Source organism: Nipponia nippon, unplaced genomic scaffold (genome assembly GCF_047370975.1).
Source record: "Nipponia nippon isolate SJK-2023a ecotype South Korea unplaced genomic scaffold, ASM4737097v1 scaffold_2, whole genome shotgun sequence".
Classification (NCBI taxonomy): domain Eukaryota; kingdom Metazoa; phylum Chordata; class Aves; order Pelecaniformes; family Threskiornithidae; genus Nipponia; species Nipponia nippon.
This window is the reverse complement of record NW_028262336.1, coordinates 51786201-51800947: the sequence shown is the minus strand read 5'-3', so window position 1 is coordinate 51800947 and position 14747 is coordinate 51786201. Positions and strand designations below refer to the sequence as shown.

The window sequence follows — 14747 nt, the reverse complement described above, 5'->3', positions numbered from 1 at the left end:
ACAAGCTAAAAGAAGACTGCATCAGTGAGATTCTACACAGACAGGGAATATTTGTGCTTATGTCAAAGTTTGCTGTCACTAATATTTTACCAGAGGGTCAAGGCTGGAAATGGTGTGTCAGAAATCCTAAAGCTGTAATTCTGGGTGAGGAATTTTATGCTGAGCAAGGGAAGCAAGGCAACACGTTTAAAAACCAAACATATTAATAGTCCATTTATTTAAACAAAAGACTCTTCTATCATATGGACGTTACAAGAGAGATTAAACCAAAACGGATGAAAATGAATCATAAGTAACATACATTTTCGCAGACATATCCTCCTGCTGAAAAATGATCAGGCTTTTCTACCTTTTAACAAATCTCCCTTAAGGCAAATGAAGACATGAACCGTAATTTTGCTCCATTTCACACACTCTCTCTCACACAAACACACTCATTATAGGAAATGCCATCAAGCCACTGGGCACAAACCTAATTCCAGAGCACGCAACGGTTCACACAGTGACGCGGTTGTATGAGTCTTGACAACTTGAGAAGTGGGATCCAGCTCTGCACCTATAAACTACCAGCCCTGGTAGATGGGAGAGCTCCTGGTTAACCTGTCATCACCGCTAGTGTTACCTTCAGACAACATGCTTATAGCCTCATCTGTCTGCTGGCTGTCGGTTGACGGTATCTTCTTTGAATCATGCATGTTGCTTTGGTAGTTCACTGGTGAGGGATAGGCATTTTCACCCACAGTTGATGAGGACATCGATTCCCAGGGTATTTCTGTCTTTCGCCATTTCAGGTCCACGCTGCATCCCGTCCAGCCATAGAAAGCTAATGTGAAGAGGAAGCCTTGCATGGGATTAAGAACGCCCTAGGAAAGAGAAGTGCAACAGGAGCTACACAAGCAAGGCTTCATTTTGAACTCCAGCAAAACACTTCACATGCATTAACAACTTCCCTTTCACTGAACAACTACTGTCTTTAAAAGATGTGATTAACGTGCAAATAAAAGTATATGCTGTTCCCATTGCAGACACAAACAAGTCGGAGTGAAATACCACGACCTGTTGTTCTAATACGCTGACGCCATCCCAGTGAACAGTAAGCACCGAATGGTTTTCCAGCATGAATTTTAGCTGGTCAGTCCCCTGGTGTGTATTTAACATTCCCCACAAGCTCTAGACCTTTTTTTATTCACAAAAGCAAATATTACATTTTTCACTAGAAGCCAAGTCAAATATATGAGAGACACTAGCACACACAGAGTCAAGTTTTTTAAAACAGCCGCAATTGATCTGTCTGGAATTGCTGCAGATTCCTGAGCCAGTGAAAATGTCCATCAAAGTGGGATAAGAGACACTGAAAAAGAAAACCCCAAGTGATTTTAAAAAAAATTGTCTCTGTTCCCAGTGCCATAGGATGCTTGGCAAGTAAATGGCTTTAGCTGTTTCCATTTCTCTCATGAGAAAAGAGTAAATTATTTTTACAGCCAGTTTAAAAAATAGCTCAGTTCCTAGACCTGACCTCCTGCTGCACAGGTCCCGGTCACATGAATATGTTCACTCCTTGTCGGAGGAGGAGGTTGTATCCAATCAGTTGCATCGCTTAACCCTTCAATACAAAACGGCTCAAGGGCTTAACTACACAAGGCATGCTCAGGCCTTACAGGTATTTAACAGCTCCAGAATAAACTCTCTTGGAAAAGGAACCTGCAATATCACCTCTGAAAAATCCCTTGTCAAATATTCCAACAGGAGAGAAGAGGGTAGGGTATAGTAAGAGGCCAGCATCTTACAGCTATTTTTTGGTGCATTGTTTTCAAGATTTTTCCGGTGTTTGACCCCAGATAATTATCCAAATGTTATGATATAAGATGTAAGTTTTCTTTACAAGTCACTAATAAATAAAACCATAGTTATAAACAGAGAATTATCAGAAAATGCCCATTTTACAGGGGACCCTTCAGGAATAGTGAGCTAAAACTATGTAGCTTGCATTATGGTAAAGGTTAGCAAGGTTAGCCAGAAATCATTGTAGTGGTCTGTTCAGGATCTTAAAATGGGTAGCAATCACTCTCAGAAAGAATGCATACTTCAGTAAACAGGAGAAAAAGTTGGTCTTTGGTATGTTTTTGGCAAAGTTTATACGTGAAAAACACTCCCGGTGACCATCTTCCTCTCTCTTACTTTCTGCTTTTCTTCCTTGAGTTTTGGAGCGTTTATATTCCCCAAAATCATAAACCACCCACTCAACTGGTGCTGTTCCGTCAGTCTATGGAAGTGGTTTCTAAGACTAAGCAATGTCATGGCTGACCTACCATTATAATCCATGTGATCAGTGCAGCACTTCTGATGTTCTTCAGGGCCATTTCATTGATATCTGGCTGCATTTCGAGGTAGAACAAAAGGCTCTCGTTGATGATATTGGATGACCAGCTATTGCAGGAATAAAGAAGAGGAAGAGAATGAGACAGTTATATATATGTGTATATACATGTAAAATATGCTTTACTTTCGAATTATAGAAATTAGGATCACTAATAAGGAGAGTGACATTTTTTTTAATGTTCAGTCTCAATCTGAGTAGACCAGTAGGTCTCTGAGATCAAAAACCAGACACCTACCTTGTAGCCCAGGCCTAGACAAAGAAATCAATATAGCAAAAAAAAAAAAAAAAAAAAAAAGAACCTGATCATTTGAGCTTGCTGCAGAACAGTAAACTGCAGGATAAAATTGAGATGATGATAAACAACTGTGATCCATTATGGGAACATCATGAATGCTGACTTCTTTTGCTTGTGTCTTAAAAGGATAGTGCTCGCAGGTAGGGAAACCAATTATATGCTTGGGTGTTGTAAAAGGCTGCAGAAACTCTAGCTGGAGTTAGAATTTCAGGGTTAGTTTACAGCAGACTTTCAAAATGTACGTAAAAAACTTACAAAACAAAACCAAAGTTGACTTTAAAATCCCTGAAAATGCTGTCAACTTTTTGAAATAAAGGTAATTTCTGTTTCCAAAGAAGAATAAGCATAATCAAACCTCATCCTGTGAAAGAAACTGAGGATATTCTACACTAAATAAAGGTTATAGTAAATGGCTGTAACTTCTTATGACTTCTAAACAGTCAGACCAGCGTTTCTTTACAGTTCTACTGTAGCATCAGAAAGGAAACCATCAGCATCCATATCATACTTTCTAAAGGGGTTTACAACATGTTCTTCCTGCAATTATATTTTTATCACAGTGTAAAACCTCCTGCTCTCCCCTCCCAAATCTGCAGGCATCTCTTCCACCCCACGTTGACCCAACCTGCTGTCTTTGACTAACTCATCTCATATTTGGCCTCTGGGATGGAAGGGCATCTTCCCTAAGCTTCTGAGATTGGACTGCCTCAGTCTTTCCCTACAGTAACCTTTGAGAGAGTTTTTACACTCTAAAGCTTGTTTTATCAGGAGAACAAAATCCCAAACTAGAGTCGTGTTTATTTTTTTTAATAGGAAAGCTCAGAATGAGACAGAATAGAAATAAACAAATGTCCCCACTGTGCCCTTGGGGAACTGGTCCTTTCTTTCATGCTTGCTCCCAGACCAGCAAATTGGCTACCATTCCTTAGGTTGCAACGCACTTCTGTGATGCCTCTGGGCTCCAAAATAAGGCTCACTCTTTCCACAACACTGGAAGCCTGGCTAAATCTCTGCTCCTCATTATTTCAACAATTTCCAGGAAGCCATGCTGCAGGCTTGTTCGCTGCTGTCTCTCTCCCCCTGTCCTGCTGGCTACCCCACCCTTTGCACTAGAAACCTCTCTCCTGAGCCAAGCAGACTGTGTTATTCCCCAAGAAAAGACAATCATTTCCCTCCAGAGCACTCCAGTATACAGCACCCAGGAGAAGACAAAAAAGCAGTCTTTCTCCCTGCTCAGCCTTTTAAAGCAATGTAACATGCATTAACTTACCTATGTATAAAAAAGTTAAGTAGTTGTAGAGACTGTGAAGTTTGTCCAAGTCATTTCACTACTCCAGGACTGTTTCCTTCCTCTCCCTGCCACTTGTGTTACCCATGTAAGTAGTAAATACTTCACAGCAGCAACCACTTGCTAGGTCATTGCACAGCCCCTTGTAGAGTGGATCACCACCCCTTCTGGAGCTTTTATTGCTGTGTGATAATTGTGAGATTGCAGTAAAAACTATTTCCTCCAAAAGCAGGCCCTATTTCAGCTCAGTTTTGCTGTGTGCATCCAATACCTTTGGTTCCAGTCACCTCTCCACCGGATGGTGCTGCTGGAGCAGAGGCACAGGGATTTGGGGATGAGGTGTGCACCCTCCCTCCTTCCCCACTTCCCTTGTTCCCTCCCTCCTCTCCTCCCTAGCTCTTTCGTGTCCTACCCCAAAGTACTATTTTCATGGAGGGAAATGGAATACTAAAAAGAAAAGATCAAATGATCAGAAATTTCACAGGCAATCATATGGAGTTTTCTTTTCTGGCATATAACCCTGTATTTCTAGTTGCTATCCATGCTTTTTTTCACACACTTGGGATTTGCAGACCACAGAGGTGGCTGCATTATATAATCATAGTCAGGGCCATGAAGGCAGTCTTAGAAGCATATTTATTGTAGGTTTTCAGTGATGTGTTTGGTGACAAGAGGCTCTGGGAAATCTTGAGTACAGAAAGCCATCTATCAGCCCACAGTGCTGGGGAGCTGCTGTTCCAGACGGCTTTAGTCTATGCCCAACCTTTTTTTTTTTTTTGCTATTGTTTCTTGGGGTTATTGTTTTCCTGTTGGTTAAACATTTTTATCATTTCCTCGCAGCTTTGTGATGCTACATGAGTGATTCAGCTACTCTGTGAACTAGTTTAGAACTACTTCTTCCTTAGGCACTTTTCCTTCCAAGCATAACGACAAACAAATGAAGCAACCCATCAGACTCTATTCTTGTCCCTGACCCTCTCCAGCTGGGAAAAAGGCAGTTTAAAACAAAATAATGCACCTCTCACCAAATAACGAATACCAGCATAATTTTGAAGAAGCGGATCTGGATTTCTGTCCCCAGACGTCTTTCATTCTCTGTGTAAATCCCTTGTCTCCCTTTCAGTAAGGAGGCAACTGGAAAGTATAAAATTATAAAATTATGTTCATTAATACATGTGTATCTTGTTAGTTATAGGCACAAGGAAGATAGATGTCTGTAAAGAGGGAATAAAGGAACGGATGGATTTGTCTCCAGCAGCAGTTCAGAAGCTGGAAGGACCATCATCAAGGAATCTCACATACAGCCTAATACTAAAGGAAAAGAAGTACACCCATTATGGATTCCTAAAATGAGTGATATCCCACTAGCTTTGTCTTCTCTCAATCCCACTGAAAATAGAAAACAGTGTGGTCAATGTCCTTTTCTTTTATAACAAAAGGTAGTGCTTACAACTTCTATACAATATGTGTGATATGATATATTTATATTATGTGATGTTTAGACTAAAATAGAATACATGCTATCCTATTATGCACATTATATGTCATTGTGCAATTGATACAGCATTGGCTACACCTCTAAAACTTGAAGGTGTAATGTCAGCAAAAATAGACAGTTGTGCCACATGCTGTTCAGATATCACAAGGAATATACATATGCACAAACACAAATATACTCAGGATGTGTTTCCCGTAAAAAGAGCAAGTTGTTATAGGAACAACTGTTCCTTTGAAAATGAGTATTACTGAGGGATACAGGATAGATGGGATGAAGACTGAACTGAGAATACAAGGTCTTCTGTTGCTGGTTTCATATATTCAATGTGCACATGATAAATATGAATTCAGGTACTGCAAACATCTAGCACTGGTCATATTACATGCAAAGAATGCATTGAATCTGTGGCTTTTTTTCAGTCTCACTTCTTCAAAGCACTGGATAATAGATTAAATCGGAACTTCAAGATCCCACCTCAGTTGTGTACAATTCTCATTTGTTTCATAATCTCAGAAGCAGGCGTGACAAAATTCTGATCATATTTTATTATTTTTTTAGCTCCAGGGCTGCCAAGAAGTTAAATCAACTATCAGATCTCACCAACATTATCTTTAAACCAGAAGAAATTACATTCCAAAGTCCAGGGTGGTACCAATACTACAGTAGAGTTAAGCATCCACTACACACTGCCTCAAATACTTTAAATAAAGAATAATTTAGTAACATAGAAACACCTTTGCCAATCTGCAGTAGAGGTTTGTAACGGGATAGCTTGAGTACATAGAATCATAGAATCGTCAAGGTTGGAAAAGACCCTTAAGATCATCGAGTCCAACCGTTAATCTAACACTGCCAAGTCCATCTATACCATGTCCTCAAGCACCACATCTACCCATTCGTTAAATACCTCCAGGGATGGAGACTCAACCACATCATCAGAGTGTGTCTCTAGGGCAAATTTCCCATCGAGACGGTATCTTCATTTCAATAGGGAACTCCCTCCCACCCTTTGCTGTGCCTATGAATTAATGATGAGCTATCCCACATCACTGAATACACACACATGACTTTTTACAGTATTGTTATGTTGCTAAATAACACGTACTGATTGATGCTGGCCGTTAGGAACATACCTGCTGATACTGTCCTCCTAAACAGGATTGGGTTGACCACCAGCACTAGCAGGAGTGGGGCATAGGTTGTGATGTAATGTGGGATTGCATGCTCCAAGCCATTTTCACAGCTGAGAAGAAATCATTAACAGCTTATGCTTTTTTTTCCCACAGCTGACAGTTCTGGCTATTCTATCTATGCCACCTTTAACTTAAAAAAAAAAAAAAAAAAAGGAATGAAGCAAACAGATGCTAAGCTTTTAATTCACAGACCATCATCACCAGTTCACATGGGACACAAAGTTGATTTTTAACATGCACTGTCTGTGCATTTTTCTCAAATTTAAAGGACCAAATACGAAGCTAAAACCAGGAGTGGGAGAACAGTGGCTCATAGCAGAAGCTGTATCACAGCCCTGCCGCATGCCCAAGTGCCTGTATTGCCTGGCATATTTCCTCAGGGTCCCCTGAAACCCAGGCAGGTATTTCTAGAGTACCCACTGACTCAGTGGGACACATTTGTCAAAGATCAAAAAAGCCCAACATTTGGACATCTGTCTCTAAAGCTGACCGAAAGACATTGACATGACCAGAGCGCACTATGATTCCGCAGTCTGTTCCCGGAGCCCTGCTTACCTGGAGAGAGACGGGTAGTAAAGCAGTGCAATTCCCTCCACGCAGAGCATCACCGCGAGGCCCCACGTCATCATGTGGTACAGCACAATCGTACTGCAGGCACCAAACAGGACAGGCATAATTAAAGATACCAAACCTTACACTTCCCACATTGCAACATAAAAATAGGACCCTGACTGAAACAGAGCTTTACAGGTATGAAATGGTGCAGAAAAACACTGGCAGTACATTAAACTAAGGAAAGCAGGTGGGGTGGTGGGGGCCCTTCAGAAAAAGGATGAGCCAAAGCAGTTGTTCAAACTTGCACACAGAAGTTCTGTGTCCTCCAACCTGTAGGGTGGAAAGCCTTTCTCTTATCCCCAAATCTCCAGAAGGAACTTCTGCATCCTTCATTTTGCCTGCAGGGAGCAAGTTAGGGGATTAAAACTTAAGAATGGAGCTGAACACTTTTTTGCCACAAGAATAAATTTCAGGTACAGAGTAGGGACAAAAATAGTTATCTCACTGCAATAAAGTTTACAGATCCCAGTCTGTTCCCTATTTTTCCAAAGGTTAAATGAATTCAGTTACATTGAAGTTCCAGCTGGACAAAAACAATATCTGAGCATTGCCCTGACAATTTAAGCACTTAGCACACCACTCATCCATATCATTACCAGGTAACCGTACGAATATCAGATGTTTGTACAAGCTTCGCTTACACACTTAGATAGCTGCAGACAAGCATGGACATACAGTGTTGGAAGGAAAATAACAAATTCAGAGCTTTAACTCTGGTACCTCAGTCCAGCTGATCTTCTTACCACCAAGTAAGAATCAACAGCATAGCAAAACAACCACCAGAAGCCAGCGCTATATAATAGCTGGATCCACATCTGCAAAGAAAAAATTGCCAAATGTCACAGCTGCTTCTCAAGTACCACTGGGGACAGAGGAGGGACTCAAACCTTGAGCCCGGTGATTTGTTCTTTAAATGTGTGTATTTTCCAGCTGAGATTATGAAGTATGAAATCTTACTCAAAAAATCACAAGAACAGCATTTCTGTGGCCAACAGGTCAAGTCATAGGTAAATTGAACAGCATTTGCTTTCACAACTCATTCTGTTGTTTAGAAAACCTGTTATTTACCTCTCCGGTCCTAACCCTCAATGTCGTGAGTGAAGCCCAAAGAAATTTATAGTGAGGATGTTTTAATTTTAGGTCAAAATTTTAGTAGTTGCTCAGTAGCTGAGGCATGAAAATATAACTGAGGTCAGTCGTCACCACAGTGTGCCTATGCATTGTGGGTTCTTCATGTGATGGGCGTTTTCTCCATGCACAAGAACCCAATTCAGGGAATGGTTATTAAGAAAAAAAGTCATTAACAAAAATATTACTCACCCTCTGGAAAAATTATCCATACTGAACTCTCTGACTGTTTTCTTCAATAAAAATCCAAAGGAAACAGGTTCCAGTCAAGTTAAATTCCACAGCGTTCATGAGCTGACCCTATGCATTTTTCCCACGAGCCTATATAAGATAAGTGACCTTTCTTTGCAGCTGTTTATAAATTCCAAATTTCTTCCCCATAGGAGCTGGTTCTTTGTAATAGTCTGGAACTATTTTAATATTCAGATTACCTTCCCTCCAAGCCCTCTTTCAGTTCTTATCTGAATATCCTTTATCACGGCTGCATAGTAGCATCATTTTACAGCTGGAAGCCAACATACTTGTTACTGAGCCAAACGTCAGTGAATAGAGATCTGCCATTCCTTCCTCCAAAAGGCAAATCAAGCTGGGAAATATTTCCTTTCACCATGGGCGTAGACCCTACCTCTACTCATTTGCAGCACGAATTATTCAGCATTTAATTCAAACACCATGACATTTTCCTAGTGCAGAGGAGCCAGAAAATAAAATTCCAGTCTTCCTTCTAATGCACTTTACCCGTAGCACTCAGCATGTAATTTCATCTGCACTTTCACATATTTGCTGCAGTTGAAAAATGCACAATTTACTATACGTACACACATATACATACAAAAATAAACAGCGGGGTCTTTCCACCCAGAAAATCCAACATAGACAAGACTGTCTCCAAAAATAATATAAACCAGATGCACTTAAAACCAAAATCTTCATATGTTATCTCACTTTTTAGCAAAGCAACACATCTTGCTACAGTGCCTGAGAGGGTACCCCTCTGCAAACCAGAGGGTGTTATTCAAAGGAGAGGCCTAAAGGCCTCACTATTCGGAGTTTGTATTGGCTTGTGGTTAAGTGAAATAGAACAATAGTACTAAAAGAAAAATAAAATAGAATCAGAAACATTATATTAACTCACACGAGACTATGTTAGGGGAAGTGAGTGGAAGGAGGGTTATTTTTCATTCCAATATAATTAAATCTAAATTTAGCAAGTGACTTAAATTACAGCACTTTGCTGGACCCCAAGAAAGGGAAAATAAAAATCGTCGTAGACCACTATGCTGCTCACCATCTAACCTGAGATCCAAATGAAACACAAACAGGCTGCATACAGTATCTTTGTCACTGTTTAAAAATACTATTTTTTGTGCGAAGGGCCAGAAAGTTAAATTTAAGACATAGGGAAACACGGTCTTTGAATAGGACATTCTTGCTACAAGGTATTGATGTTGCTGGTTTCCTCTTCCTCAAAGAAAAAAAATCAACATTTGCATCTAGTAAGCAAAACTTAAACGTGTGATGGAATCAAGAATCAAGAGACACGTACAACTGGTATTTGCTTCTATGGCACAACACTCTCATGTCTGAAATTGTCATTATATAGGCATATAAGGTACAGCGAGTTCAACTTGGCACATATTGTTTTATTTAAAAACTACTGGAGATGAATAATTTTGTTTACATGCAGCATATCCTCTTCTATATTGTAAACTTTGAATTGTAAAGCTAATGCAGTTATTGCTCATGCATGAATTCATTGGGCATCCTACGTTCCTATTGAATTTGGGTAAAGTGATGATCTGTCTTATTTGTTATTCTCCATGTTTTGGTAAAAAACACGGCCTTTTTTCTTGTACAGTAAACTCAAATTATGTGTCTCAGACAGTACTGGTATTGTAATATTTGAAACTGAGTTTTAATCTGCACTTTTGGAATGCATCTACATTTTCTTATTCTTGCATTTTAAACCAGAAGATACTTAATTAGACTTGGCCAGATGCGGTCATTGAACAGCCATATAAGTGGCAACCTGAGCTGCAGTCCTACATGGCAGGGACAGACCTTCTGCCAGCAGCTTTGCGTCTTTGGGTATATTTATCCTGCAGTCCCTCTGTGTCTAAAACACACACTCTCATGCCGCAAAAGCTAATTTGAGCTACCCGAGATGCTGGTTTCAGTCGGTCCCCACTGCTGTAATTTCTGCTGGAGAAGGTGGGCAGATACCCTCATGCTATGAGTGTGACGGAGCCACTGGGGCATTAGCAATGCTGTGCCAGCACAAACCGAACTGGTGGTTTCACAGTCCATTTGGGAATGTCTATATCCTCATGCCTCCATATCCCTGACTTCGGTACAAGCCTGCCCTCCACTATCCCAGCACTCTTGCAACAAGCGAGTACTACAGAACGCTTGGGACCAGTCTGACCCGCGCTGCCCTGCGTCCTCACGCGCACCGTGCGGCATCTAGCACCCTGCCCGCCCTGATCCAGGCTTTCGGAGGGAGGCATGAAGGCACTTGCAGGGGTGTGGCAGAGGCTGAAACCATCATCTCCAGGCTCTGACTCACAGCCAAATTTCCTTTCAGCCACAGTGGTTTGCCTTTCAGCCTTCCCACACGGAGGGACTGTCAACCGGGAGCAGGAGGAAGGGGAGACGATGTCTGTACCTACCGCACTCCCCACGCAGAAAGCAGAGGGCCAAACGTCGGTCCTGTTCGCCACAGAAATGTTAGCTATGAAGCCTGGGAAGCCTAGCCATACACTTGACCTGAAGATCATGCCTAAAGAAAAAAAAAAAAGTATTAATGCTTTGAATCTGGTGGTGTGATTTGAGTCACATGCTTCTCCCCGGCCACATATTTCACATCGCAGCCCAGATTTTGTGCGTCCACAGGAAGGCTACGGCTGCAGAGGCGCACAGCAGGAACAACTGCGCTATTTAAACATTTGTGTAATCGCTCAGGGAAAGTAGCCCCAAGAGTCTGAAGCTGCTGGGATTTTAAATGTTATGTAGATTAAAATTTCACTTACTTACAGATACTTCTGTATACAGATACTACTTACATGCACTTCCCTAAAATAAATGGGGTAGCATTTAATGGATTGACATAAAACAGTAACTAGCTATTTACAATTTTGCCGGCATATAATCATACGCTAATGTTCATTTCTCTATAATCCCTCATTGCAGAAAAAAGTTATTTCCCACTTTTTGCTGTCTTCATTTTTACAAGCAGCTCTTTTCCTCTCTGTCACAGGACTGAACAAAGAAGGGCTTTGAAATTAGGTGAGAACAATACCCATTTTTTTAAGTGAATTTGCAGTTTGTTAGTGAGATTTTCTGTGTTTGCTTGAAATAAGCATTAAAGCACCAACACATAGCAGAACAAAACCACCACGTCTCCCATCAAGAGAGAACAGTTTCCCACCCACTAAAGTGAGTCTAATTCAAAGACAATGATGGACAAATAGTTTGAGTTTGCCAGTGAAAGAGAAAGGGAGAAAAATAACTTTATCTATTGCTGGCCTCATCTGACTGAAAGGATCTTTTCTAGGTGAATGCACACACATTTTTTCCATATGTCTCTTTCTTTATTTCCCCTCTATCATTTGTTTTAATATTGGTACTTATTATGTACCCTGAGAGAACCTGGCTGGGTATGAATGGGGAAAGGATCTGAAATCCTACTCCCTTCCCAGGCAGTGAGAGAGACTTACAAAACAGCACTACTTCTGTTATCTAATGTGAGGGAAAAAATGTTATGGTAGAAACAAAATCCTCATCCTGTATTTTCATAACATGTCACGGTAGTTTATACCTAATTTGGCAGTAAATGCCATGGACTGACAGGATAGATTTAGACACATTAGTTTCATTTTGACTCATGAGTTTTGTTTTATTCTCTGTTGTTTTATTCCTCCAGCCTATCAGCCAGGGGCTGGGCAGCAGGTTGTCCTTGATAAGGGAGCTATGCTTGCATTTCAAAAGCCTGTGTCCAGCATGATCTGTGTACAGCTCAATTCAATTTGTTTTTTGTTGCTGTGATGTGCCCAGAGAAGTGGCTGGCACATGAACAAGATGGCAAACTTGGTCTGAGAGGATTTAAAGACATATAGGAAGTGTTTTTCAAACGTAGTCCTAAGGATTGGCTAAGTGTTTGATGTCAGCTTTAGTTTTAAATGTGCTGCCTTGCCTCCACTTTTATGCCTTGCTCTGGGAACCAGCCACTGTTCTAGATTTCAATTTGTTTTAAAGCAGAGATTTTGGTGTAGATTTGTCAAAAGCTTTTCTTCTAAAATACAACTATTAAACAAGACCTTTCTCCCCCAAAGGCCCATCATTTTCTGGTCTCACTTAGCCCAAGTCTTCCTGTGAATACATACAGCATGTTTCCCTCAGAAATCTCTGTTGTCCTCTCAGCAGCTTCATTTGGCTATGGCACCTCAGAGCAACAAAAGCCTGCTACAGCAAGGGTGAGGGACATCAAGCTGGCGCTTACCTAAGCCACCAAGGACATCGCAAATGGAGATAAGGAGAAGGATGGTGGAAGAGGAGGAGGCTCTGGGCATCTTCCGCAGGCTCTGTCCCTTCTTTGGCAGGAGCTGCAGGATGGTCAGTAGCAGACTGACAGAGGTGCTGCCAATGCAAACTCCGCAGAAGACTTCAGGCTGGAAGTCAATCACTAGCTGTGTAGCTGCATCCCGGTTTGGGCAGCAGTAGGTTTCTAACCTGGGAGAAGCCATGAAGCGTCCGGCTGGTGGAGGGGCCCCACGAGCAGAAGAAAATGCTGTTGTTTCCCCAAGACAGCGTTCGCTTTTTCTTCACCCTCCCCATTAGTCCTCGGCGGTGAGAATCACGCGATTGATGGATCATGTGCTGCTGCTGCTGCTAGAAGTAAATCCCCTAGAGCTGCCTTTCTCAGCCTCTCCTAGCAAGGAGATCAGATCTGAACAAGAAAACACAGTGTAATCTGAAACATGTCCCATGCTTGCTCAGAGCCACTGGCAACAGTTCACTCACATATTTCTGCTTGCACAGTATGTGATACAGGAAGAATTAAACTCACCAGAGCATTGAAGATGGTTTAAAATGAATAAGGATGCAGATACCAAAGGAGAATTACATTTTAATTGTGTTTCTCTTTAGCCCCATCCCACACAGCACCCTTTAATTACTGCACATTAATTAAAAAGATGAGTCCAGACACAAGCCGTCCCAGCCTTTACAGGGAGGAGCAGGGCTATAAATCCACACCCTAACCCAAATCTAAATTTTACTGATCCAACCCACCCATCCCTGTAATTAAAATTAGAAACACGATATCCTATCACTGTAGAAAGAGATTACATTTAGGAAGACAATATTAACCTCATCCTATTTAAACTGCAAGCACAAAAAGTCTTCTCTTTAGTCTGTACTGTCTGCTTCAGATCAGCTTGACATGGAAAATTCCAGGACTTTTGATTTCTCAAGAATATTTTTTTTTTTTAATTTGGTAAGGGTTTAATATGAAAACAGGAATTTGACCTGTAATATTTGTTTTTACCTTATAAAATAGACAATATCCTTTAAGTCAGGGGTCCTAGCAGACACAGCAGCAAATACTTGCAATCATAAATACAAATATGAACTCTCCACTCTCAGCTGAGTTTCAAACTCCTTGCGTCAGCCCTCACCCCTCCAGAAAACTTGTTTGTAGAAACATGTTCAGGAAATACAGGAGGGAGCATTGCCAACATACTTGAAATGAACTGGATATTAAATAATACAGTCATGGATTTTATAATTAGTCCTTGTAAGAACAAATGACCTAAACTTTTTTTTCCCCAATGGCCCAGCTTATAATTTTAGCAGAAATTATGAAGGCCTGATGAATGACAGTGGGACGTTTTGTGCGCAGGGGTTATAAAACACAGAGGCTTCAGCCAGTATGTTTGCCCTCCGTAGAGAAAACAGCCATCAGTCCTGAGTAAAATGGTACCTGCCGAGTTCTTCATTATGCAAGACACCTTACAGACCTGATCTCAGCACAAGAACAAACCCCTCCAAGCTCATCAGCCTGCTGACCACTGGTGGGGGCCGTGCAGCCTCCTGGTGTGGGACGGCCGCGGCAGGGCTTGGGCGGCTGCTGGAGCCCGAGCTGCCAGGCACGTCGGGCGTCCACCCAGCCTACTCCCAGGGGACTCCCCAGTGCTCTGCCTGGGCTACATCACCCAAAGAGCAGGACGTTAACTTGCAGATTCAGGTTCCTACACACAGGTGTCCATACATTGGCAAGGTGTCTGAAGTCTACCATGGGAATTTAGGCATACATATCATTAAAGACTGAAATCCAGGCAGCTGAGTTTGAA

General features: G+C 41.4%; 1 protein-coding gene across 1 annotated transcript; it reads right to left on the bottom strand.

The window, feature by feature from the left end:
- Nucleotides 1-261: 261 nt before the first annotated feature.
- GPR143 (G protein-coupled receptor 143) lies at nucleotides 262-13139 on the bottom strand. Its single transcript, XM_009476296.2, has 8 exons — nucleotides 12896-13139; nucleotides 11067-11176; nucleotides 7990-8084; nucleotides 7210-7302; nucleotides 6595-6704; nucleotides 4989-5097; nucleotides 2310-2427; nucleotides 262-863 (listed from the first exon to the last, which is right to left on the bottom strand). The coding sequence occupies exons 1-8, from the start codon at nucleotides 13137-13139 to the stop codon at nucleotides 564-566; spliced, it is 1179 nt and encodes a 392-aa protein (XP_009474571.1). The 3' UTR covers nucleotides 262-563.
- Between the last annotated feature and the right edge of the window lie 1608 nt (nucleotides 13140-14747).

Bases quoted from the DNA above. Each gene is read 5' to 3' on its own strand.
- GPR143 (XM_009476296.2), bottom strand. From the start codon at position 13,139: ATGGCTTCTCCCAGGTTAGAAACCTACTGCTGCCCAAACCGGGATGCA. The intron at 5,098-6,594 runs GTATGTTCCTAA...TATACTTTCCAG, and splicing joins TAGGAGGACAGTATCAGCAG to TTGCCTCCTTACTGAAAGGG. The intron at 864-2,309 runs GTAGGTCAGCCA...TCTCTTTCCTAG, and splicing joins TGATCACATGGATTATAATG to GGCGTTCTTAATCCCATGCA.